Source organism: Carassius carassius, chromosome 8, assembly GCF_963082965.1.
Source record: "Carassius carassius chromosome 8, fCarCar2.1, whole genome shotgun sequence".
NCBI classification, from domain to species: Eukaryota; Metazoa; Chordata; class Actinopteri; order Cypriniformes; family Cyprinidae; genus Carassius; species Carassius carassius.
Genome location: NC_081762.1, coordinates 11,046,944 through 11,071,537, shown reverse-complemented (window position 1 = coordinate 11,071,537; position 24,594 = coordinate 11,046,944). Strand labels below are relative to the sequence as shown.

The window sequence follows — 24,594 nt, the reverse complement described above, 5'->3', positions numbered from 1 at the left end:
TTTAGTTAAAATTAGTTTATTTTGTTCTCTGAAACTGATTTTGGTTTTTCGTAGACCATTTATAGATAGCAGTGTTAATTTAGTATTTCTTTATTAGTGTTCACGTATTAAAGTTCATCAGATCTTTTTTTTTATATATATATGTTTGATAATATAAATGTTTTTGTTATTTTGTGTTACCATATCATAATAATATAATAACAATCTTCTCATTAATGCACTTCAGCTATTTTTTTTTTACTTCTATGTAGAATACAGTATATGACATTATGCAAATACCTTTATTATTGTGTATCTCTCTGCACATCAGGAGTGAATTCAACGATTCTTTCCAAAAGCTTCTGTTTGGTTGCTTCATGCACTTATTATTAAATGAAAAAGAGGAACAAAGAATAACAATGGTCCATCTGTTTATTGCCTTGTACTGTTCTTGTTGACATAGAGACAAAAATACATTTGGCAGATCGGTCATGACATTCTGAGACAGAATTTGAAAGACATTCAAGAAAGAAGAAAAAGATGGAACTCAACAGGAATATTTGTTCGGTTCTTTAATGATAATAAGACACAGACACAACGTGCAGCCCAACATTGTACAACAGACAAAATCGGTGTATTAAATATTACAAAACACACACACTATAAATAAAACAAGCTGCAGACATTGATATGGACTTTTGCATAAAAGAGATTTAATGCATCTCTTCTGGATATGAAGAGAAGCATATAACCAGATCAGGGTCTATGTAAACAGTTTTATGGTTCATGGTTTTGGATCTAGGAATGTTCTACAGGAGCCCTTGGCCTGCTACACTCGGTCAGGTCAGTCCTTCATTATGAATATAAATCAAAATATCACAGTAGGTTCAGGTACTGCAAAAAGGAGAAGCACGTGTAAAAACAACTACAATAATAAATTTAAAAATGGCCTCTCATTCCTCAAGGCCGGTTTCAGTTTTCCTCATTTTTCTTTTCTTCCAACTCCAAAGATGTTACAAATAGAAAGATATTTTTTTAAAACTTACAAAATACTAAAATAAATAAGAACTCTTCCCTTTCAGCTTCAGTAGAAAAATCTTACATTGTGTGCACAATAGTGAGGCTGGGGCTAACCGTGCTTTTGTGGCAGACGACTCTCATTGGGTTGGTGAATCCAAACGGTCACTGACTTCACTGCCCCGCATCGATCACCTCACATATCAATCATACGCATACACGCATACAGACACACACACACTCAAACACTTTTGTATGGTGATCTTCTTAAGATGCCCCTAGTAAACCCAGCTCACTGGAACCCACTGCGGTTCAGTACAGAGTTGGTCCACAGCTGACTGCAGTTTCTCAAATGCACCGTCTAGGTTATCATTGACAATGATGAGGTCAAAGTAGTGTCTGTAAGCCCGCAGGACACGAGCGCTTTCATCCACGGTCTTCTTCAGGTCCACATCCTGTGTGAGAGAGAGAGAACAGAATTATTACTTAAATTAAGAAGGATTATTCAGTCAGTGTGTAAAACATCCACTATAAATGACACTGAATATTTATTGCAGCTTTTTACAAATATTGAATTCCTTCCTCTGCCTTTTTGCAGAACAATGATACATTTATAAAGTTCATTTTTCAGACAGACTGAGGGAATTCATTAAGAGTTTAAGACTAAATGGAGCTCTGTTGCTACAGCAGTGGGTAGGACTAATGCACAAATATTGCACAAGTATTCTCTTGTCACTGTCTGCACTTTGATGTTAGCGAATCACTTGAGCGAACGAAGCGTTATTAATATTTATGAGCTCATGGCCTGTATATATACAGTACAGACCAAAAGTTTGGACACACCTTCTCATTCAAAGAGGTTTCTTTATTTTCATGACTATGAAAATTGTAGAGTCACACTGAAGGCATCAAGGGCTATTTGATAGTCATAGTCATGAAAATAATGGATAGAAAGTTCAAAAGAAACATTTTTTTAATAGAATGAAAATCTTTTGTAACATTGTAAATGTTTATACTGTCACTTTTGATCATTTTAATGCATACTTGCTTTATAAAAGCATTAATTTATTGTTTACATAGAAGCACGATTAAAAAACATGCCCTGTACTCAGAATGACATAGCAGCAGTTAAAACTGTCATATCTAAAACATCAGCATGCAAGAATATTTCAGAGGCAGAAGAAACTTGTGAGGTGTACCACTAATGATATAAATGCTGAAGTAGGTAGGTAGCACATCTCACCAAGCAGGAAATGCTTGCAGGATGTGCTACCATCATGGGTAGCATAGTTTCCAATGCCAGGCTAACCAATAAACTTACAACGATGCAAATATAGCGTAGGAAAAGTTGAACGAGACTCACTGTGAGCTGTTTGGTGGTGAGTCCAGCATCAACCACAGCTTGGTGCATAGCCTTCAGTGTGTCGAACTCTGGCGCTGCGATGAACACGACATATGGCATGAACTCTGCCGTTTTTAACACCTTCAGAGCCTGAGGACAGATGATGTAAAAGTGAAAAACTATTAACATTTAGAATACAAAGATAAAACGTCCATATCAAGGGGTTTGATCATATATTATATGATTTATGGATGTTAAGTCTCTGATATCTCATGCATGTATTAAAGGTGCACAAAGGTTTGACCCTCTCTGCTTCCCACACTGAATACCTGCATGTTTATATGATGGTTGACTGGTGCACAACATAACAAGATGAAGCTCACTGGGAAAAAGTGTTTGGTCTGTTTGTCTAAAGGTTGTGTTTATTCCACAGAGGGACCACCTTTATGTAGGCCACCAAAATGCAGTCTAGGTCTCGTGAGTGAGAAACATTTGAGTAGAAATATAGAAAGGAGAAAGTAGTGTTCCTGATAGAATAAATGTTATGATTATAGAAAATGTGCTTGTAGATAAAGGGGACAATTCCTGAAAAATATCTTAACTATTTATTTGAAATATTTAATAATTAGATTAAATTGAATGATATATTTGAATAAAGTCTGAAGTCTCTAATTTTTGACCAAAGTTGCATTTATTTGTTCAAAAGTGCCCTTTTTTCCAGAATTTGTTGGTGAATAGAAAGTTTAAAAGAGCAGCAATTATTTGAAATATAATTTTGTGTCTTTACTGTCACTTTCAATCAATTTAATGTATTCTTGCTGAATACAAGTATAATTTTTTTTTTTTAAATCCTAACCTCAAACTTATGAATGGCAGTGCATATAATTTGTCATTTGAATTAGCCTAAATGACATAATATAATATCTGTGAGCCTCTCAGACACTCACCTGTGGATTGACATCCAGGATACATGTGCGGCCAGTGTTCACCACCTCATGGATGGAGTCGATTTTAGTACCATAAAGGTTACCGTCGTACTCTCCGTGTTCCAGGTACCGGCCCGCCTTAATGTCCGTCTCCATCTCTAGACGTGTTACAAATCTATATGACTGACCATCTTGCTCGTCACTGCGAGGCCGCCGAGACGTGTCTGAGATATTGAGACAGAAGAAAAGAAATATGTAAACCTATGGGCGAGAACAAAACATTGCTTTGCTTTTTGTGTTTTATTATATTTTGGAGGTAGGAGTATTCATTAGGTACTCACGTGGTACAGTGGTACCAAAGCGAGCGGGATGTAGCACAACTAGTCTGTTTTTCAGGCTGCGACGCCCCACTCCTTGCGCTCCAATCAGGATGAGGGTTTTCCTCTGAAATGGTGGCATATGTGCTACTTCCTCGTAGATCTGAAGCTCATGCCGATCAAACTCTGTAGGATAACCATACAGGAGAGGAGACACATTGGATTTATCAATATTAGGGTAAAGATGTATGTGTGTGTTAAGTCAATTCTGAAATTCTATTTGAATTTTAAGGTGTTGGGTTTTATTCAGATGCTCCTCCTAGAGATTTAATCAGATCAACACCAAATTTTGCTCAGTGTAATCTAAAGCCCTTTGTGATGTTAAATTGCAAATATCTTGAGTTTTCATTAAAGGGCATGTCTGTGGTGATTTTTTGGATGTTTCACCATGAAACAGGAATTTTATTTATATATATATATATATATATATATATATATATATATATACACACACACACACACACACACACACAATTTAATTAATAAATGTATTTATTTAATTAATTACATTTAATTTATTTATTTTTAAAAAAAATTTAAATTAAGCATCATATGCTTACAATGGCTGCATGAAGTTGATTAAAAATGAAGACAGTAATATTGTGAAATAAAAAATATATATTAATAATAAAATTCATTCATAATTTTATTCAGCAATGATATTACAGTGAAAAAGAAAAAAAAAAGGCAATTATGATGCCACAAAACGTATCTATAAAGAAATCCTGTAGTTTGAACTTTGTATTTATAAAAATAATTCTGAAAAAAAGAAATTAAATATATATATCATGGTTTACACGATAAAATTAAGCAACAAAAACATTTTCAACATTGATAATAATAAGAACCATTATTAATCAATTATATAAAAAAATATTTTTAGCAAGTCTCTTTCAGATTACAATTTTATAACAAAAACAAAACAAAAAACATTAATACAATAAACCAAGTATTTTATCTGCAAACCTGCATTTTTGGCAGTTAGGTACATCATTTTTTTCTTCTTTTTACCAGTTATTGTTCCACACAGGATTCCTAAAAAAAAGAAAAAAGGAGAAGACGAATGAAAGAGATATATTATGTAATGTAATTCTATATTTGTCCACTAGATGGCACTACGTTTGTTTTTTTCTTGTAGGCTTGTGGTACTATTATAAATGGACACAATTGTATCTCATACAAAAGTATACCATTATCGTTGTTAATATAGCGAAAGCATAATACATTAATACAATATGTCCTTGAAACAGCTTTAGAAGTTTCAGAATATTCCTGTCATTTTGATTCATTTCATGTTTTGGCAAGAATAACATGTTTAGGTTTATCACCTGTTCCATCCAGGTCTCTAGGAACAAAGGCTTTCCTCTTTTCCTCCAGAAACTGACTGGGAATCAGCCCAGTACCTCCTTCCGTTAAATGGCATGCCTGTCAGTCAAAAAATATGGTCAGTGACGCACAATATCCGACCAATATACACACGACTGAGAACAGGTATGAAAAAAAAAAACAGTAATCACACCTGCCACCAGTTTGGGTCTTCTCGGTTGACAATCTGCAGGATATCACCCCTTTTGAAAGCAAGCCCCGCCTCTCTGCATGGAATTAGATTGTCATTGGCTGGATTGTAGTCAAAATGTGGCAGCACATAAACCTGAGAGAAATAAAACATGTGGAATTAATCCAAATAGTTTCATTCAAGTACTGTGCTGTCATTCATAGGTGTTCATCTCATATATGCAATCTTTTTTAACATTATAACTTTACACACATAACTTCATATTAGATCAAACGTCATGATTTGACAAGTGTAGGGACTTAATGTCCATGGCAGATCTCCACAGACTGAGGAGGAGGGGATGATATAATATTTACATAAATGTATTTAAATAAGAAGCCTTATTTTGGAGCCTAGTGTCATGGACTTTGAAAAATTGAATCACAATAACAAGATGATTTACGTTATTAGCGGAATCCCTCTTTAAAAGCTTCTTGAGAAGCCATAAATACATTATGTGTACAGAGGGAGATGTGAGATACAGAGGGAGATGTGAGATACAGAGACAATACCAGGAGCCATGTAATAAGATTTAATTGTGTGTGTGTGTGTGTGTGTGTGTGTGTGTGTGTGTGTGTGTGTGTGTGTGTGTGTGTGTGTGTGTTTTGCCCCAGATAGCATGTGGAGTGTTATTAATAGGGCTCTTTTAGGGATCTGTTTTACTATAAAAAATAAGGGGATTTAAAACAATGGCCAAATGCAACCCCAAAGACAAATGCTGAATGTGTGACTTAGAATGCCCTATTTTACGGTCATGAGTGAATATTGTTGAAAAGTTCCACTCTAAATAGTGATGAAACATGACCCATTAATACGTTAACCTCATTTATAATCACAACATCGTCTAATAAAATCAACATGCATAAGTAGATGCATGTTGAGCAGCTATGCAGTGGTTTTGGCTATAGGCATTACTTTTCTGTCTCATACAGCTCACTGCCTGCGTCTTTTATCCAAAAAGGTTGCTAGGTTAGTCAGTACATATATTGTACAGTAAAAAGCAGCTAAAAGCATCTGAAAGTTGCTAAATCTAGCGCTGTGGTGTGTGTGAGCTGATGGCAGTGGGCGATGGACATGTGTGGTGGTCAGTGGATATTGTGGACGAGTTCTTCTGTCATCACGTTCTACAGCTTCAGTTTCTGAACTTTCACGCTTAGTAACACATACTGCTGTGTCCTCGCCACAGTGCAAAAGCAAGAGACCCCTCTCAAACGCGTTCCGAACATTATTTAAACGACACTGGTATTACAGTATTTTAAAAATTCATATAATAAGAAAAATAAACACCGGTATTCGGTATGAACCGGTATAACGCCCAGCACTAACTAACTAACAGTGTTGCAAAAGATTTCCCTTTCAATTAATTTTCTATTTCAAATTAGAATGTCAGAAAGATTTCTGAAGGATCATGTGACACCAACGACACTTAAAAATATATTAAAATAGAAAACAATTATTTTTAAATGCAATAATATTTCATAAGAGACTTCCTTCAAAAACAGTGAACAAATCTTACTGACCCTAAACTTCTGAGCAGTATATGGATATTTGTGTGTGTGTGTGTGTGTGTGTGTACCTGTGGTGGCGCCACCTGGTCTCTGTAGCTGGGCAGTATTTTCAGTGTTATTCCTCCACTACTTTCTTTGAGCATCTCCTGGAGTTCAGTGGGATTATTGCCGACATCCTTCCCGTTCACCTCCTTTATGATGTCACCCACATGCAGCAGACCCTGCCTATCAATCAGCCCTCCGTGGAGGATGCGAGCGATTACCAGGTCACCCTTGTCCATTCGGAAGGTCACACCCTGAGCGAAACCACAGCATGAGTAATGACACACATACAGGCGCTTTCATTCTGAAGCACTAGATACTGACTTATTAAGTTATGACTGGTTGAGAGTTTAAAACATGTGGTCACATATAAATATATATATTTGCAAACACACACCAGAGGTTCTCCTGCATTCTTGCGGATGCCAATCATCCTGACTGCATCAGCCTGCATAAGAGCATTGTTTACTGCCGCATCATTGGTCGCTTCAGGAGGGGGTGGGGCTTCATAGCACTTAGACGCCACCATGTCATGGGCTTCCAGAAGAGACTGAAATTAAGAGAAAAAATGTGAACAAAATACAGCAGAAAAAAAATTATAAAATATATTGAGGGATATTTAAGAAAAGTTTAGAAGGTACAGGACGAGAAGGCAGAGATGAGATGAAATGAGGTTTGAGATGAGAGGTGAAGGTACAAGGTGAGACAAGATAAGAAGTGGTATAAGATAAGATGAAGATGAGAAGAAAAGAAGATGAGCTAAAACAAGAAGAGAAGGTATGAGATGAGAAGAGAAAAGAAGGTACAAGACGAGATGAGAAGGTATGAAATAAGATGAGACAAAAGGAGATACAAGAAGAGAAGGTAAGAGATTAGATTAGAAGCCTTGAGAAGAAAAGAGAACACAAGGTGCAAGATGAGAAGAGAAGGTATGAGATTAGAAGAGAGTAAAAGGTACAAGATAAAACAAGAAGAGGGTGTATGAGATGAGATGAGGAAAGAAGTGAAGGTGAAGAAAAGGCATGAGAAGAAGCAAGAAGGTTGTATGAGATGAGACGAGACAAGGAGAGAAGGCATGGTATGAAATGAGATGAGACGAGACGATACAAGGAGGGAAGGCATGAGATTAAATGGGAGGAGAAGGTACAAAAAGAGGTGAGACAGGAAGATCCTGTACCTGAAAATGGGGCTCCTGCAGGATTTTGGAGAGCTCTGCTGCGCTGTCATCTCGTACGCTCAGTCCGCTGATGTCACCCAGAATCTCAGTCACAAGCTCCACGTTATTTTCCTGCACTGCTTCCAACTTCACATCCTCCAAACGCTCATGAGCCTGATCACAATCATCTCATCATTTCATCAATCAATCCATGAACTGATATTTCTGACCGTGTCTAGCTCCTCTGTCAATTTGACATGAAACGGCATGACACCGTTTCATTGAACAAGTCTACATGACTTTGAGAATGTGTTGTAAATGAGTGTGCTGTTCAAACACAAGTTTAATTTCCATATCATTCAGTCTTAATCAGTCACAAATTCAATTTGTTTGCAGATTAACCTCATAAGCAATGCAAATCAGATAGAGCAAGGTCGAGGCAGCTGGGTGTGCTATACCTTGGCCAGCGAGCGGACGATGGGACTCTCCATGATGCCTTTGAGGAAGATGAGGTCAATATCTTTGGCCCCAGTGGTGGCAGGCAACTCGCCAAGGTTATCCAACACCTGCTGCATAGCTGCATGCATACAGAGAGAGAGAGAGTGGTTATGACATGAGACACACCTGGCTGCAACACGCGGAGTATTACACACCAGGGTCAGAGGACAGGGCAAAAGATTCACCTGCAGGATTAAACAAACTTTATATCAGCCAATAACGGATGGCTGAAATATAACACCCCCCTCCACGGTACTATCATCAGCTTATCGTACACGTTTAGATATTCTTTTGTCTTCAGTGTTCATTTGATCCTGTCAGGTCATTTCCTGAGTGTTAACCAGTATAGTGCGTGAAACACATGTTGTTGTATGTGTGTAAAAAGAAAGAGACACCAAGAATATTGACTAACCTCTTATATTACTATAATCAGCAAGGCTATATAGTCATAATAAAATAGAAATAAAAAAATATATATACAGGTCAAAAGATAGCGATTGTTAAGACACAGTGAAAAATACAGAAAACAGTAATATTGTGAAATATTATTACAATTTAAAGGATCTATTGTCTGTTTTAATATATTTTAAAATGTAATTTATTCTAGTGATGGCAAAGCTGAATTTCCAATGCTGATTTGAAAATGTGTATGTTAAAAAGAGTTTTCCTTAATATTTTTGTGGAATCCATAATACGTTAGGTAATTTTGAATCATTGTGTCTATTGCCTCTTAGGGAATAAGAGATTTCTTTCAAAAACATTAAAAATTCTTAATTATTCCAAACTTTTGACCACTATTATAACAAGATCAACATAATTATTCAATTAAATAGTAAATGTAATAACACACACACACAAACACACACACATATATATATATATATATATATATATATATATATGTGAAGAGTTTGGTTCTAAAATGCAATAAATCCATTTAGATTAATTTGAGTAAAAATTTGTTTTCTTTACAAAGAAATTGGCAAGATGAAAATGACTATTTTCTGTTTCAAACTTTCACATAACATCTTTAGATTATAATAACATTAAAAATTCAAATCCAGGATTTGATTTTCCAATATTTATTATAAAATTGTATTATTATATTTTCTCAAAATGCAGTAAATCCATTGAATCAATATGAAAGTTATTTTTCATATTGAAACTGATGAAAATACACAACATAGTAAGTTATCATAATCAGTACTTAAATACAGGCACTGGACTAAAAATACATTCATCAGTCATTGCTTCCAAAATGAATTCAGTGGGTCATCTTGTTAATGCTATAAATTAATTACAGCAATAATATAAAATGTCATCATGAACAGCAAAATCCCATTAGACCACTGAAATTCCAAAATGATATTTCCCTTACATTCAACTTCCAAAAGTGCATTAATCTTTGGCATGTTACATTCATTTAGTTGACTAGTGCTATATGCTGTATGAACAAAAACATAAATGGCATTAATAAAAACACTAACACTGAAACGCTACGCAATTTCACTTTCATAATCGAATGCTATTCATCTAATGAACATGATATAGTATAGCTTCTCAGTGATCAACGGCTCTGTGTATTAAATGTTGGTCCATCTGAAATCACGTGATGGAGATTTATCTGTACCATTAATCACAGAACCGGCTTTACTGATGAGATGCACATGACAAATCACATGCGATTTATCGTGCAGCCCTTGTTTGTTGATCAAAAAATACAAAGTAGATGAGTAAAACTAAGATGCAGAGTGTATTCAAAGCAACGCCATTACTGTCTAGAGTGCATGGAATGGTGTGCTGTGATTGGTTGTTACCATTTACAGTGTGAGAATGGTACGCTGTGATTGGTTGAGCGGATATATCGCATTATGCAAAAAAGGGAGACAGGCGTTTGTCGAGGTATGGGGGGAAAAAAAGGGAGAAAACATGACCTAATAACTGTGCGAACACCGCATTTTGCGTAAAATTAAGAAAATTACTTTTCAGTACAGACCAAAAACAAAACTAATTTTGGCAGAAACTAAATGTATATTTACATTTGTTTTAGTTTTTTTACTTTGTGTAGTCATACTGATAATAAGACCACTCTCTAACAGTCACTGACAAATCTCCCTCTGTCAAACACTCACTGAGCACTTGTGTGCTTACACACTTACTCTCCTTCAGGAAACTAGACCAACAGATGAATATTTAACATCATTTCAGTGGTTCAGTTCCACTCTCTTAATTCAGGTCAGACAGTGTTGTAGTTCAGAAACAACCATCAGCAAGCTCTGACATTGTGCCACTATAACACATTTTCTATTGCAAATATGTCACAGAGAGATGCACCCTGGGGCCTCCCTTATTTGGCTGAACAGAGTACATAATGGATAAACTGACAGAGTAATAAACAATTGAGGAGGAAATAAAACACAAATGAAATTACGAAATAAAATGAGATTAAAAAATGAGAGCATGCAACTGATGTTAACATATGTGTGCGGTGTGCGCACACACATCCTTTAATAAAAACGTCCTTTCATATCTGTCAAATTCTGTAACCTGTGTTTTCATTTGGTTGATTTAAAAAACATAATAAAAGACATAAGCGCTCTGTTTGACAGTTAAATGACAGTTTTGTCATGTACTGGTATTACACTCCCAAATATTTAATTACACAAATGATTTACTGTATATTCCATGCAAACAGTCAGTGCTAAATGTCACAAGAAGAGCTTTTCAAGTAACATATACACATACACCCACACACACATTTTTACCAAGGTTTTTGTGCTCCTCGAGGCTTTATTTATTTGACAAAATACAGAAAAAAAAACCTGTTGCAATTTAAAATAACAGTTTCTATTGTATTATACTTCAAAATATAATTTATTCCTGATGCAAAGCTGAATTTTCAGCATCATTTATCCAGTCTTTTTTGTCACATGATTCTTCAGAAATCATTCTTATATGCTGATTTATTATCAGTGTTGGAAACAGTTGTGTTGCTTCATGGTTTTTGGAAACTGTGATACTTTAAGGATTATTTTATGAATATAAAAGAAAAAAAAAACTGTATTTATTAAAAATGGAAATATTGTGTCACAATATACACCATTTAAATGTTTTTCTTTCTTTTTTTGAAAGTAATGAATACTTTTATTTAGTAAGTATGTGTTAAATAGATAAAAAGTTATAGTTAAGACTCATTGTTAAAAATTATAATTATACATTTTAAATAAATGCTGTTCTTTTTAACTTTTTATTCATAAAAGAATTATGAATAAAATGTTATTCATATAGAATTATTATCATTATTTCTGAAGGATCATGTGACACTGAAGACTGGAGTATTGATGCTGAAAATTCAGCTTTGATGACAGAAATATATTATATTTTAAAATATATTAAAACAGAAACAAGTACTTGTTAGTACAAGCTAAACAAGTTAGATACGGAACAAGTACTGCGTAAGCCCTTTAGGCTAAGACGCTATGGGAAAAGTCCTTTTCTCCAATTTCTGAAGCCTTTTTCAATCACTCAGTGAAACTGCACGACCATTGGTTCGTGGAGTTCGATGGAAACTAACCAATAGCGGCGTGGCGGAGCCACACAAGCCTATGGTGAACGAGCCCGCCTGAGTCCGCCAAAAGGAGCGAAGCATCGAACTATATAAACAGTCGTCTCACCCAGGCAAACTGATTTAATCTGACTGAAGTGATGTCCTTGCGTATCTTGCGCCCTTTCGATACTGCGTCGTAAGCCGTTTCGGCTAAGATGCTATGGGGACAATACAATCACACCGTGCTATCAGGAAGGATGACCGGGTATTCGCCCAGAGCACTAGGAGGGGCTTGTAACGAATATGTAAAGTATCCCAGATCAACTGGGGATGTAGGTACATCAACCATCTTGCTGGCCTCGTACAGTTCATGTGCCAAGGGGCCCTTAAACTAACACCAAGAACCCGGATGCAGTTGGAGAGAACCTTCGTTGGATGCAGTTGGAGAGAACCTTCGGGACATAATCGTGTCTTGGCTTCAGGACAACCTTGGAGTCGTTAGGCCCGAACTCAAGACAAGAAGGGCTCACGGAGAGCGCCTGTAAGTTTCCTACTTGCTTAACCAATGCTAGCGCCACTAGCAGAGCAGTTTTCAGTGACAGAGAACGTAAGTCGGCAGTTTGAAGTGGTTCGGAGGGCGGCCATACATGAAGAGCCCACAGCTCGGGTCTTGGGTGCCATATCGTTCCATTCGTTTGAGAGAGGAGGTCCTATCTCAAGGGGTTTCAGCCATGGCTCATCTAGCGACAACCCTGATGGTCCGAGAGTCATGGTTAGCAACTCCACAGAGGGGCTACCAGGAGGACCTTGTGGGCAACCTCCCTGATTCGTCTGATGGCCTGGGAGATCAGACCAATCGGGGGAAAAGCATAAAGGAGGAGACTGGGCCAGTCTTGGGCCAGAGAATCCTTGACTTATAGGGATAGAGCCTCCACTCCTCCAATGCCCCAGGACAACATGTCCGCCCCTGTGTTCAGAACGCCCTGCACATGTGCTACACTCAGTGAGAGCAGGTGGTGCTGGGCCCACTCTAGGACACACAGGACTCCCCAGCCTGTCTTGGAAGCATCTGTGAAGATGACTTTCCGCCTGCCAACTATCCCCACTGCTGCCCCCTGCTCGTACCAGCTGGGGTTCGCCCAAGGGGCCAGGGTTGCACTGCACTCCTGGCTCACCTTGATTTTTATCCACGTCCTTGATCTCCGTCAGATTCAGACCACCACAAGATTCCAACACCACCAAGCTGGCCATCGAACGGTTACTGCCATTGGTTACGGCGTCGTATTAGGCTTACGACGCAGTCAAGTGTAGTATCGAAAGGGAACCAATATTAGAAATTGAAATAATATCTCAAAATATTAATTTTTCTTTCTGTATTTTTGATCAAATAAATACAGCCTTGATGAGCACATGAAACTCCATTAAAAATCTTATTGATCCCAAACTTTTGAACGGCAGTGTATATTTGTATATATATATTTATATATATATATATATATATATATATATATAAATAATAATAAATAAAAAAAACCAGAAAAAAGCAATATTTTTATAAGGCATACTCAAACTGTGGCCCATGAAGGATTGGCTGATAATAAAAAAATTAAAACAAATAATTATTATAAAAAGTACTGACTAATTAATAATATTCAAAAATGTACTGATTTAGGTTCATTAATTAGCAATTTAGTGAATTCAGTAAAAAAAAAAGAAAACACTTCAGTCCTTCAAATACGAGAACACTAAATGTGCAGGTAATTAATTTGAGGTAGCAGTTTCCCTTTGATTTAGTGTGTTCGTTTGTCTGTGATATTTGATTAATTGTTGAAGCATTCCACCACCTAAAAAATATCTGTTCAATATTAGACAACAAATGAATGTTTCTATGTTGACCGAATCATGTGTGTAACTTATACATTACATTTTTCTCTCAAGTTCCGCAAGAGATCCTCTCTCACCATCAATCTCTATATTTATATATATATATAAATACATAAATTGAACAAATATGCAACACATCTGTCAAACCATTGCTACAAGCGACCGACATACTCTACTCTGGTCTGCACACTTTAGCACAACCTGGCAACCCACTCATGTTCTCTTTTGGTTTGCTTAACACCCCTCGTCTAAGAGCCATGAAATGCCATTCACTTCTGAACGCATAATTACAGAGGATATGAAAAAACAAGAAGATCTCTAACCTCCAGAAGTGTCTGCGCTTTCAAGTTCAGACACCGCCTCCCCAGTTTCTCCAATGCCCCCAGCATCCGAGTCAGAACCTGCTCCGTTTGAGAACGTTTCACCCACAGTGAGAATCATTCTTGCTGTCAGATCTGACCTCTGCTCTACTGGACTGCAAGAACAATGCTGACTTGACAGTGAAAGCAAAAAGACTGATAAAATAACAACCTACACAGACACAACTCTACTCTGACTCTATAAAAAAGTGGCAGGAGGTAGAGGAGTGAAAACAGAATGACAGAAAAAGAGTACGAGAGACATACAGACAAGGAAAGTAGAGAGAGTATTCCAGACGCCGACCAAACACAGATGTGGAGACACACATACACATACATAAACATACACAGATCCTCTTACTAGCGCTTCACTTAAAAACACACATACAGCCCACCCTCTAAACATCTAATCCCACAATCCCCTCCTGCTGCTTTAGACTCCACCCCCTCACATCAGAGACAGCCCATCGCCCAATTAAGCCCCCAAATGGATCTTACATAAGTGTCCTTATATAAGCTCTCAAACAAGGGGACTGAGGGGCCAACCTGAGATTCAGCCACCCTCATTCAACATGTCTCCCGCTGGTTTTTCTGGAAGTCTCACTCTCTGTCACAATCCTGCTCATAAACATAATGCAAGTCCATGCTGTCATTTCTGGGCTTTCACAATGAAAAATTCTTCAACTCAAGAAGACCAAATCATCTGTATATGAAGGAGGTTCATATTTACTGTCACGTTTTGAGCAGGCCACATTTATTCTGCCAACAGTCAAAAGCTTTGAATGCCTGTATTGATTGTATAATGTTTAACGTTTAAACTGAATTAGTTGGTAAGCTGCTGTGTTTTAGTGCTGATAATGTTAGCTGGGGTCAAATGCATTAGCTTGCTGGATGTATTAACAGCAGCTCACATAGTTTTACTCTGAAAGCGATGACACATTATAATCTTTTTTCATTTAGTTTCATTTCATGAGCATCATAGTGAACCAAGAATTCCAACCAACTTGATTATTAAAGCAATAACCACCTAATTTTGGATTTATGCAATTTTCAAACATATATCATGCATATTTTAGGGACGAATCAACTTGGTTTCTTTACACATAACCACTAGCACTAATAGCTATCTGAAATGTATAAAAATACACTACTGTAAAAGTGTAGGGGTCTTTAAGATTGGTTAATGTTTTTAATGAAATCTCTTACCTAGGCTTCAATCGTTTACATATTACAGTAAAAACAGCAACATTCCTTGCTGAAAATAAAAAATAATTATAATGAATGAATGAATGAATGAATAAATAAATAAACTAATGAATATTAATTTAAATATTCTACATATTTATATATATGTATGTATATATATATATATATATATATATATATATATATATATATATATACATACATACACACACACACACACACACACACACACACACATGGTAAACACATTTATGGCCCACAAAGGTAGTAAGGATATCTTTAAAGTAGTTCATGTGACATCAGTGGTTAAACCTTGATTTTATGAAGCTACAAGAATACTTTTTGTAATTGTAAGAGAAGACATTATTGAAAAAAGTTATTTTTTGCTTTTTTTTTTAACACAAAAAATATTCTTGTAGCTTCATAAAATTATGGTTGAACCATTCATGTCACATGGACTATTTTAACAATTTCCTTACTATCTTTCTGACACTTTAACATGGGTCTGTTCTCTGCTGTCTATGCAGATTCAGAAAGCTCTTGGATTTCATCAAGAGTATCTTAATTTGTGTTCCCAAGATGAACGAAGGTATTACGGGTTGGAAAGAGATGAAGGTGAGTAATTAATGACAGAAGTTTCATTTTTGGGTGAACTATCCCTTTAAAACTGGAAATTCAGTTCCTAAATGATGAAAAACTAAAACTAACAGAACTTAGATTATTTTCCAAACAAATATAGTCTAATTGAAAAGAAAGAAAAAGAAAAGAAATAGGCTAATCAATAATAATAATAAAAAATAAATCATATAACAATACAATAATAAATTGCACAATATTAATTGTACAATTATTTAAAAAAATTTTTTTAAATGAATCTTCCTGTTGTTAACATCTCTTCTTCTCGTACTATGACATAACGTATATGGAGATCAATTGAGCCTTCTGATTTTTCTGTTTTTATCTATTCTTCTCTAAGTAGTTTCTCTTCATCTGATCCTTTGGAGGCTAAAGTTTAAATGTTAAATTATGTTCTCCTGTCTGCACTGACTCATTTGCTCCTCAAAAATCACGCTTGGTTTCATTTGTGCGACCTGCTCCCTGGTATAATGATAGTTTACATGCAATGAAGACTTCCTGTCGTAAGATGGAGCATATGTGGCGTTTCTCTGGTCTGACTGTTCATTATCAAGCATGGAAGGATTGTTTACATGAGCATAAGGCTGGAATTGTTTCCGCCAGATCTGATTGTTTTTCTAAGACAATACACAATAATCAAAACAAATTATTGAATTGTAATTGTCTTTCGCCTGTTATTGTTGCAACCCATCTTTGTAATACTTTTCTTTATTTTTTTGGCACTAAGATTGATAATGTACGAAACTGTGTCTGTACCTCTACATTGTGTTCTTCTTCGGCAAATAGTCCTTTTTATACTGGTATTACTTTTCACATCTGTGCGCACTTGACACATATTCCCTTCAAAAGGAGGTTTCTTAAATGAAAGCCACTTCCTTACCCACTAGTTTGTTTCAATCATGTTTTGTATCTTTGTGTCCTGTTGTCTTGAGTATTATAAATTTGTTTTTGTACTGGTGTTGTGCCAGCAGCCTTTAAAATAGCTGCTGTTTCACCTGTACCAAAAAAGACAAACGCTGATTATGAAAACCTTAACAATTTTCATCCCATTTCCAATCTCCCTTTTTGTTGTTGCTACTCAGTTAATTTCTCATTTAACTGAAAACAATCTATTTGAGGCTTTGGGGAAGTCGTGGCCTAATGGTTACAGCTTCGTTCATCTTCAGGACACAATTTAAGATATTTTGGATAAAAACCGGTAGGCTTGAGACTGTCCCATAGACTGCCAAATAAATAACACTGTCAAGGTCCAGGAAAGTATGAAAAGCATCGTCAGAATAGTCCATCTGCCATCAGTGATTCAACTGTAATGTTATGAAGCGACAAGAATACTTTTTGTACACGAAGAAAACAAAAATAATGATTTTACTCAACAATTCCTCTCCTCTGTGTCTCTCCAAATCAGCGTATCGCCATTTTGGCAAATCTGAGCAGTACACAGATGGCGCATGCTCTTCTGTTTCAGCCGTGCTACAAGGATGCATTTTTGACATGTATTTACGCTTTGGTTTGAAAGCAAACAACGCATCAGCGCAGCGTGGAGCGTAACGCCATCTGCGTACAGCTCAGATTTGCACAGAGACACTGAGGAGAGGAATTGTTGAATAAAGTTGTTTTTTTCTTGTACAAAATGCACTCTTGTCACTTATATAAATACACCATCGCTTATGTGTTGCATTTTTATATGGATGTTTTATTTGTTATGTAAAGCGCTTTGAGAAGTAACATTAAAAAAGGCACTATAGAAAAATATAGATTATTATTATTATACTAAATAAACTGTATATACAACTATATTCAAAATAGCATAGCATGGCCAAACTGTGCCAATTTGGAAAAAGACTCATCCAAATGGCTGGTCTAAAATAAACCTTTCTCCGTTTAATACTGAGACAGTAGCCTAGTCTGATCCGAGGTCAGTTTGTAGAGGCCTCCAGCAATGATAGTCACTCTCTTGCACAGCTGAGCCATAAGAGGATACGATCTGTCCTAATCCAGCACCCCTCCCCCACATCTCCCTTTTTTTCCTCCCCCCTCTCACAGCATTGAATTCAGTAAATCTGAGTCGGATTTTAATCTCAATACAACCGTGGTGGTGGATTAGAGAATGCGTTATGTGCTTGTTGGAGCAAGGCTGAAAAGGCACGTCTGAGCATCAGATGTGTAAATGATTCATATATAATATGAATGAATAATGCCTGAGGGGTGAGATACTTCCAGTAAAGGTCCATATGTTTACTGCACATGTGCTTTAAATGATGCATTTAGTAGGAAACTGCAGTGTATTTAGAAGCTGAATTTTGCTGCCATCTTATCCTTTAGCATTAGCCAGTTGAACAAATAGCAATTTTGGTTAATTAAGCACTCATTTTCAAACATAAATATGAGTAAATGATTCCAAAGAAGTAAATCAGGAGACACAGAGTTAATAAATTACCTCTGACAGCCCATGGACATGCAAATCATCATCGGCTCGGCTCTTAGGTACAATCTGCAGTCGCAGAAAAAGCCCATTATCTTTGTATGGTATTAGCTTGCAGGCTAACTCCAAGCTACACATAGAGAGCCTTTGCAATTTTGAAGTACTAATATAAGACTGTAGCAACTGCAGAATGTGCCTTTAGCAGAATTTGATGTCTACAATGTCCCATTAGACATAATTAAAAGAAACCAACTTAATAAAACCCAAAACAATTGTAAGTATATTTAGTTAACATTAACATAATATTAATATTAAACATATTTTAGTAGGTTTATGTGTGGAGAGAGACTATGAGGACTTATCTGACCAAGTTACAATATATTGTCAACCTTCCTAAATAGACATTGATATTGATGATCATTAAATGTAAATTAAATTATTAAAATCCATTTGTGTCACTTGAAATAAAAATACATATTTTCTCATTTCCATTTACTGTAACTTAACATTAAAATCCTAAATTAAAACAATTAAACAATTAAAATGTAAATATATATACTTTTATAATTATAATAAAATTATCAAAAAAAAAAAACAAATTATTTTTGTACTAAAATTTGAATGAAAACAAAAAATACATAAAAATTAATTCAAATAAATACAATTAATAAAATCGAATTAATTAAATCCATAGTAAGATCTCGATACTAAAATAAAACTGCTGATATTACAATTTAAAATGTCAGTCATTTGCATCTTATGCATGATATTCAACAATTTAAAAAGCTAAACTTGTGAAATGAAACTCTTTACATCACTTTAAACCTTATTTATCTCTACCATTTTATTTGTGTTTACATCTCACGGATCCCTACAACTATTTATATAGGTGGCCTTATTTACTAATTACATGCTATTTTGCAGACGTTTAACAATTTGCTTACAAACAGTACTCTTATAGAAAGTTGCAGGCCAGATAAGTGCACTCAATCTCTCTCCTGCTCACTTCACCATCTCTACCTGTGATCATGGCTGCGGATCAATGAGATTCCAGCTGTGAAGACAATGTCACACTCACTAATACAGTTCATATCCTTTCAAGTAACAATCTGGATCCATGAACAAACATATGCTCCTTTGATCACAATTACACACAACTCACTTGTGGCTGATGCTGTTCCCACTCCCTCCCCGATCTGCTACAAACTTCTCATCCACTGCTCCAGCCAAGTGCCAAATCTACAGAGAGAGAAGGACCATTTAACACTGCTCGAGCAAACGCAGACACTAACACACAGTTCTCCTCTCGGGTCGGGACGGAGACTGTCACAGCCCTGATCCTGTCACAGCGGGACATTGTGTGAACTGTCATTTGAGGTCAGGAGGCAGTTGGCTGTTTTGTTCCATACCACATTCATCTCTTCATGTCACAAACATAAAAAATTATTCTTTATAAAAGCAATACATGATGATGATGATTTATTAGCATTATATTTGCCATCTGACATACATAACGATGTGATAATCATATTGTTTGAATACATTTATGCATTTTTGAATTATAGTAGTCAACATTTGAAGTGGATCAAAAAAGTTTTTTTTTTTAACACATTAACGCATTTTGGTTTTAGGACAACTCTGATGAAAGGTTTTGATCCACTTCAAATGTTGACTAGAGTAATAGAACAAGTGTGAACAACCATGAAATGTGGTTCTTAAAGGAATAGTTCGACCAAAAATGAATATCTGCTGAAAATGTACTCCAAAATGTTGGCACTTGAGTTTGTTGTATGAATCAGGAGAGAATGTGCAGAGATTGAGCACCATTTACAAGTCAAAACAGTCCAAAAGAGTTCCAAATGAAAATGTTGTTTTAATGCGAAACAATAGGAGATGGATTTATTATAGATTATAGACCCATATTCTGGCCAGAAGTGAATATTTGATCAGTTTTCCCTTCACAAGATGTCCATTGATGGACTGGAGTCATGTCGATTACTTGTGAATTATTATGATGTTTTTATCAGCTGTTTGGACTCACATTCTGACGGCACCCATTCACTGCAAAGGATCCATTGGTGAGCAAGTCATGTCATGCTAAAATTTCTCCAAATCTGTTCAGATGAAGAAATAAGCTCATCTACATCTTCATGGACTCATTTTTCCATAAAGATGGGAAATTTTTGGTTGAAGTATTCCTTTAACAGTCTATTTTCAGGAAAGATGAGTTTGACAAATGGGACATCCAGACAAGTAAGAAGACAAAGAGCATTCATAGGCATATTTATTTTAAATGAAAAAGCTTGAGAGTGTGCAATGGATATTACTAGACAGATAAAAATAGTTGTAATTCTGCAAGCTTCAGTGAATATCTGCCATTACTGGACGCTTTCTTTACATGAACATGTTACTATAAAAAGGACAAAGTTTGAAAGTAAAGAAAAAAACATTTTCTGAGCATTAAAACAGGTGCACGAAAAGACAGGCGTAATCATAAAACACTTAGCCTAACAAAAGAAATTATAATTTCAGTGTTTTAAAGTGTCTAAAATAAAGATATTTATCCATTGACATTCTATTACGAATCTAGTCACAAAAAGAGTGGCTGGTAACCTGGATTTGCCAACAGCCTAATGTCCTTCCCACAGCCTGTGCTACTGCAGCTGACATCAAGAAATGCTTGATAATTAGTGAACTTGATGGAGCGCACACGCACTCGTCTCTCAACAAAGAGCATGGCACAAACCCCCCTCGCATGAAAATGTAGGTCAGTTTGCATGATGAAGTGCCCTGCAAATAAGAGGATTACACTAATTGTGCTAAATGTTACAGAACAACAAATAATGAAAAGCAACAACAACAATTCTCATCATGTTAAGTATGAGATAATTCTATTAAAAAATTGAATTTGTGTTATTTACGCTTCATTTTTTTGGACAATTTTTCTGTCGGGTTGAGGGCAAAGTTTAAGTAAAAAAAATATAATGCAAAACTGAACAGCATGCCAAGTAGTATTGTGAGGGAGACAAAAACTCACTAGAGATTTGTTGAAGAAAAAAAAAGTTTTAACTGTAATAAAAAATAATAATAATAATTATGTTTCTTGAACAGCAAATCAGCATATTAGAATGATTTCTGAAGGGTCATGTGACAATGAAGACTGGAGAAATTATGCTGAAAATTTAGCTTTGGTCACAGCCTCAGGAAAAATTTAATTTTAAAATATATTCAAATAGAAAGCAGTTATTTTTAAATAATAAAAATATTTCACAATATTACGGTCTGTGTTTGCTGTATTTTGGAACAAATAATTGCAGGCTTGGTGAGCAGAATAGAATTATTTAAAAACATTGAAAAATCTTACTTTTCAAATACTTTTGACTAGTAATGTATATCTGTGATTTTCCATTTTTAGATGAACCTGTTAAAGGGGAACTTATTTTTATTTGAAGAAGTAGGGGTTAATTTAAATGACACATTTATAACAGCCTACAAATTACAAAAAAACACTGAAGCTTTGAGATAATTTATGTAGCAAAAATAAAATGCCAAAAAAGACAAAATTCTACTATGAGCAATAAAGACAATAAATTGACAAAACAAAATAAGTTAAATTTACTGTTAAGAAGTATTTCATTAGGTAAAATGTATGAATTTTCCTAAGACATTGTATGTTAAGGGTGGAAACAATGAGTAAAAAAAGTGTGGAGGTGTGAAAATGACTTTCCTGACATGTTTCCTTACATTAACAGGTAATTGAAGCCACGCCCATTTGGAACCCCAAGTCTTCTGCGTAATGACGTAGAGGGATTCCCCGGTTACTTCTCAGGAAATGTTTACACAGGCAGATGTTCAGGGTTCGAGTGTGAGTAGGACACTGCGCAATAATGAATTAAACGAGCTATCATGATGCAATATTTAGCCAATTTCTTTCACGCTAGAACGGTTTTCAATTGACAGCCGCCTTTAAAACAACACAACTGAGGCCGACAGAAGCTAAAACGCGCAAGGACACCCACCCTGTCCTCTTTCTACAGAACAAAGTCTCGTTTTACATACAGCAAGAAAAGGAGACAATCGCAGCTGTGTTCGATTAAGATGTATTTATGAAGAGCTCCGCTCCATCAAAACTGCAGCGCGGGACGTTCAGTCAATGAATGATAGCAGCCGATGAGCAAAAACTGATCAATATCGGCAGAACGAGGCAAACTAAATCTATTCTGGCAAAAAAATAATATGTATTAACAAACTATATTTCTTGCACATGTTTTCACACACGCGGCCATTTTTGTTATTTATTCAAAGCGCAAAGCAGATAGATAACCTGTTTCACCTGAACCATGAATGGACAGATGAGGATAGACACTACAGTCACTGTTCCCCATCAGAAACCGAACCTGGTGCTTTCCAAACACGCACACGCGCGCACACACACACAACATGCAAAAATTCACGCACGCTGAAAAAGGACAGCAGGGGGCTGGACTTCCGAAGGCAAAGTCAATTCTACCCAAAAGTGGCTCTTCCCCATACACATAGTGTTACTTTTAAATGAAACACAACTTGCTCCGATCCGTAATTTGCAAATAATATAATCTATGCACTCACCTTGGTTGTCCCGAGTCCTCTTCAGTCGTCCCGGCCAGATATTCAAAGCTTTCAGTATTCTTGGGTCCCGTGGCTAACTATTCGGACACACACAATGCCAATCAGACGCTAAGCTCCGCCTTTCACGTGACATCTGTGTGAATGGGCCAATCAGAACGCGCTCTTACTGTACGCCTCGCCCTCTCGTGGCAGATTATGCTATTGGTTGCATTGATTAATGCGTTTGAACAATGTAAGAGAAGAGAAGGCCGGGCAATGTGTGGATGTTTTATATAGTGAATAAGAATTAATTAAGTTTAGCGTTTATTACTTTTGTATATAAGCACATTAGAATTACTTTTATATTAGAATTCATATTATCAAAAGACTGAAACAGGCTAAAAAAAGAACAAAAGCAAGATCCTGGATGCTCGAATACACACAAGAGGGCGCACTTTATACAAAAGTTTGCGGTTTCCTCTAGTATCTGGAATCAGTATACAAGGGGGGTTTCAGGCAATATGCTTAATATTGAGTATTAAGCTGAAAGAAGTTTGAAATATACCCTGTGTCCGAATATGCCCTGTAGTTTGCAAAAAATAACACTACTATCAAATGATATTATGTCAGAATATGCAGTATTCATAAAACAGCAGCAGCATGGCTGATGTTGTACAGTATGGTCATATGGAGATGGCAAAATGGTAGAAGTAGTGCAGGGGTACCATCCTGTTCCTGGAGATCTACCTTCTTGCAAAGTTCAGCTCCAACCCTGATAAAGACATCGGACCCCAGCTCACTACAATCTTCAGAGCTCTTGATAATTACAGGTGTGGAGCAGGGCTCAATCTGAACTCTGCAGGCAGGTAGATCTCCAGGAACAGCCCTGATGTAGTGTGTCAATATTCTGCTGCACACATGATGAGATACTCTGACAGGATGTACTTTCAGAAGAAACTAAAATATATGAACTGGGTGCACAATTAATATGACAGGAAACGTAATCAAAACTGGAATACACGACCAAGACAAAACATAAATGACATGAAATGAAAGACCCAGGAGACATGCGTGACAGGCAGTCTGACAAAACTGTAGATAATAAAACACTGAAGAAAATTATAAAACTTTGCATATGTAGAGCAATGCTTACATTTTTAATTCTTCAAATGTCACATTTTCATCATCTTCATTGTAATGCAAATTATTTTTACAGAATTAATTATTTTCATCTTTCTAATGTTCGAAATATGTAAATTTTGGCAAAGACCTTCTCTGATGTTCTAAACAAACTTAAAATCAGGATATGACCACTAGGTCATTTGTTGCTAAAGTATACAAAATTAAAAAGCTTCAAACAACTTCACAACAACTTTAAATTATGTATACGCATCAGAACAACAGTGTCACAAACACTGGTGATTATCTGGAAAGTTCTTTTTAAAGCATTATCCCTCACTTTCAACACAGGAAGTCCCTAAGTGACATATAAGGAACACACAGGTTCAGTCATGTGACAATGTGTGCATTTTTGTTGCCATGACAACATTTCC

General features: G+C 36.0%; 1 protein-coding gene across 4 annotated transcripts; it reads right to left on the bottom strand.

The window, feature by feature from the left end:
- Positions 1–393: 393 nt before the first annotated feature.
- LOC132145244 (protein PALS2-like) lies at positions 394–23,188 on the bottom strand. Of its 4 annotated transcripts, XM_059556100.1 has the most exons (15): positions 23,063–23,188; positions 19,617–19,693; positions 19,475–19,508; positions 14,155–14,324; positions 8,361–8,479; positions 7,924–8,076; positions 7,144–7,296; positions 6,773–7,000; positions 5,161–5,292; positions 4,970–5,066; positions 4,608–4,676; positions 3,606–3,767; positions 3,286–3,488; positions 2,360–2,488; positions 394–1,451 (listed from the first exon to the last, which is right to left on the bottom strand). In XM_059556100.1, exons 4-15 carry the CDS (start codon positions 14,270–14,272, stop codon positions 1,275–1,277), a joined length of 1,740 nt encoding a protein of 579 aa, XP_059412083.1. In that variant the 5' UTR covers positions 14,273–14,324; positions 19,475–19,508; positions 19,617–19,693; positions 23,063–23,188; the 3' UTR covers positions 394–1,274. The 4 variants fall into 4 exon arrangements, with proteins under 4 accessions (XP_059412083.1, XP_059412084.1, XP_059412085.1 ...); XM_059556101.1 differs by lacking the exon at positions 14,155–14,324; XM_059556102.1 differs by lacking the exons at positions 14,155–14,324; positions 19,475–19,508.
- Between the last annotated feature and the right edge of the window lie 1,406 nt (positions 23,189–24,594).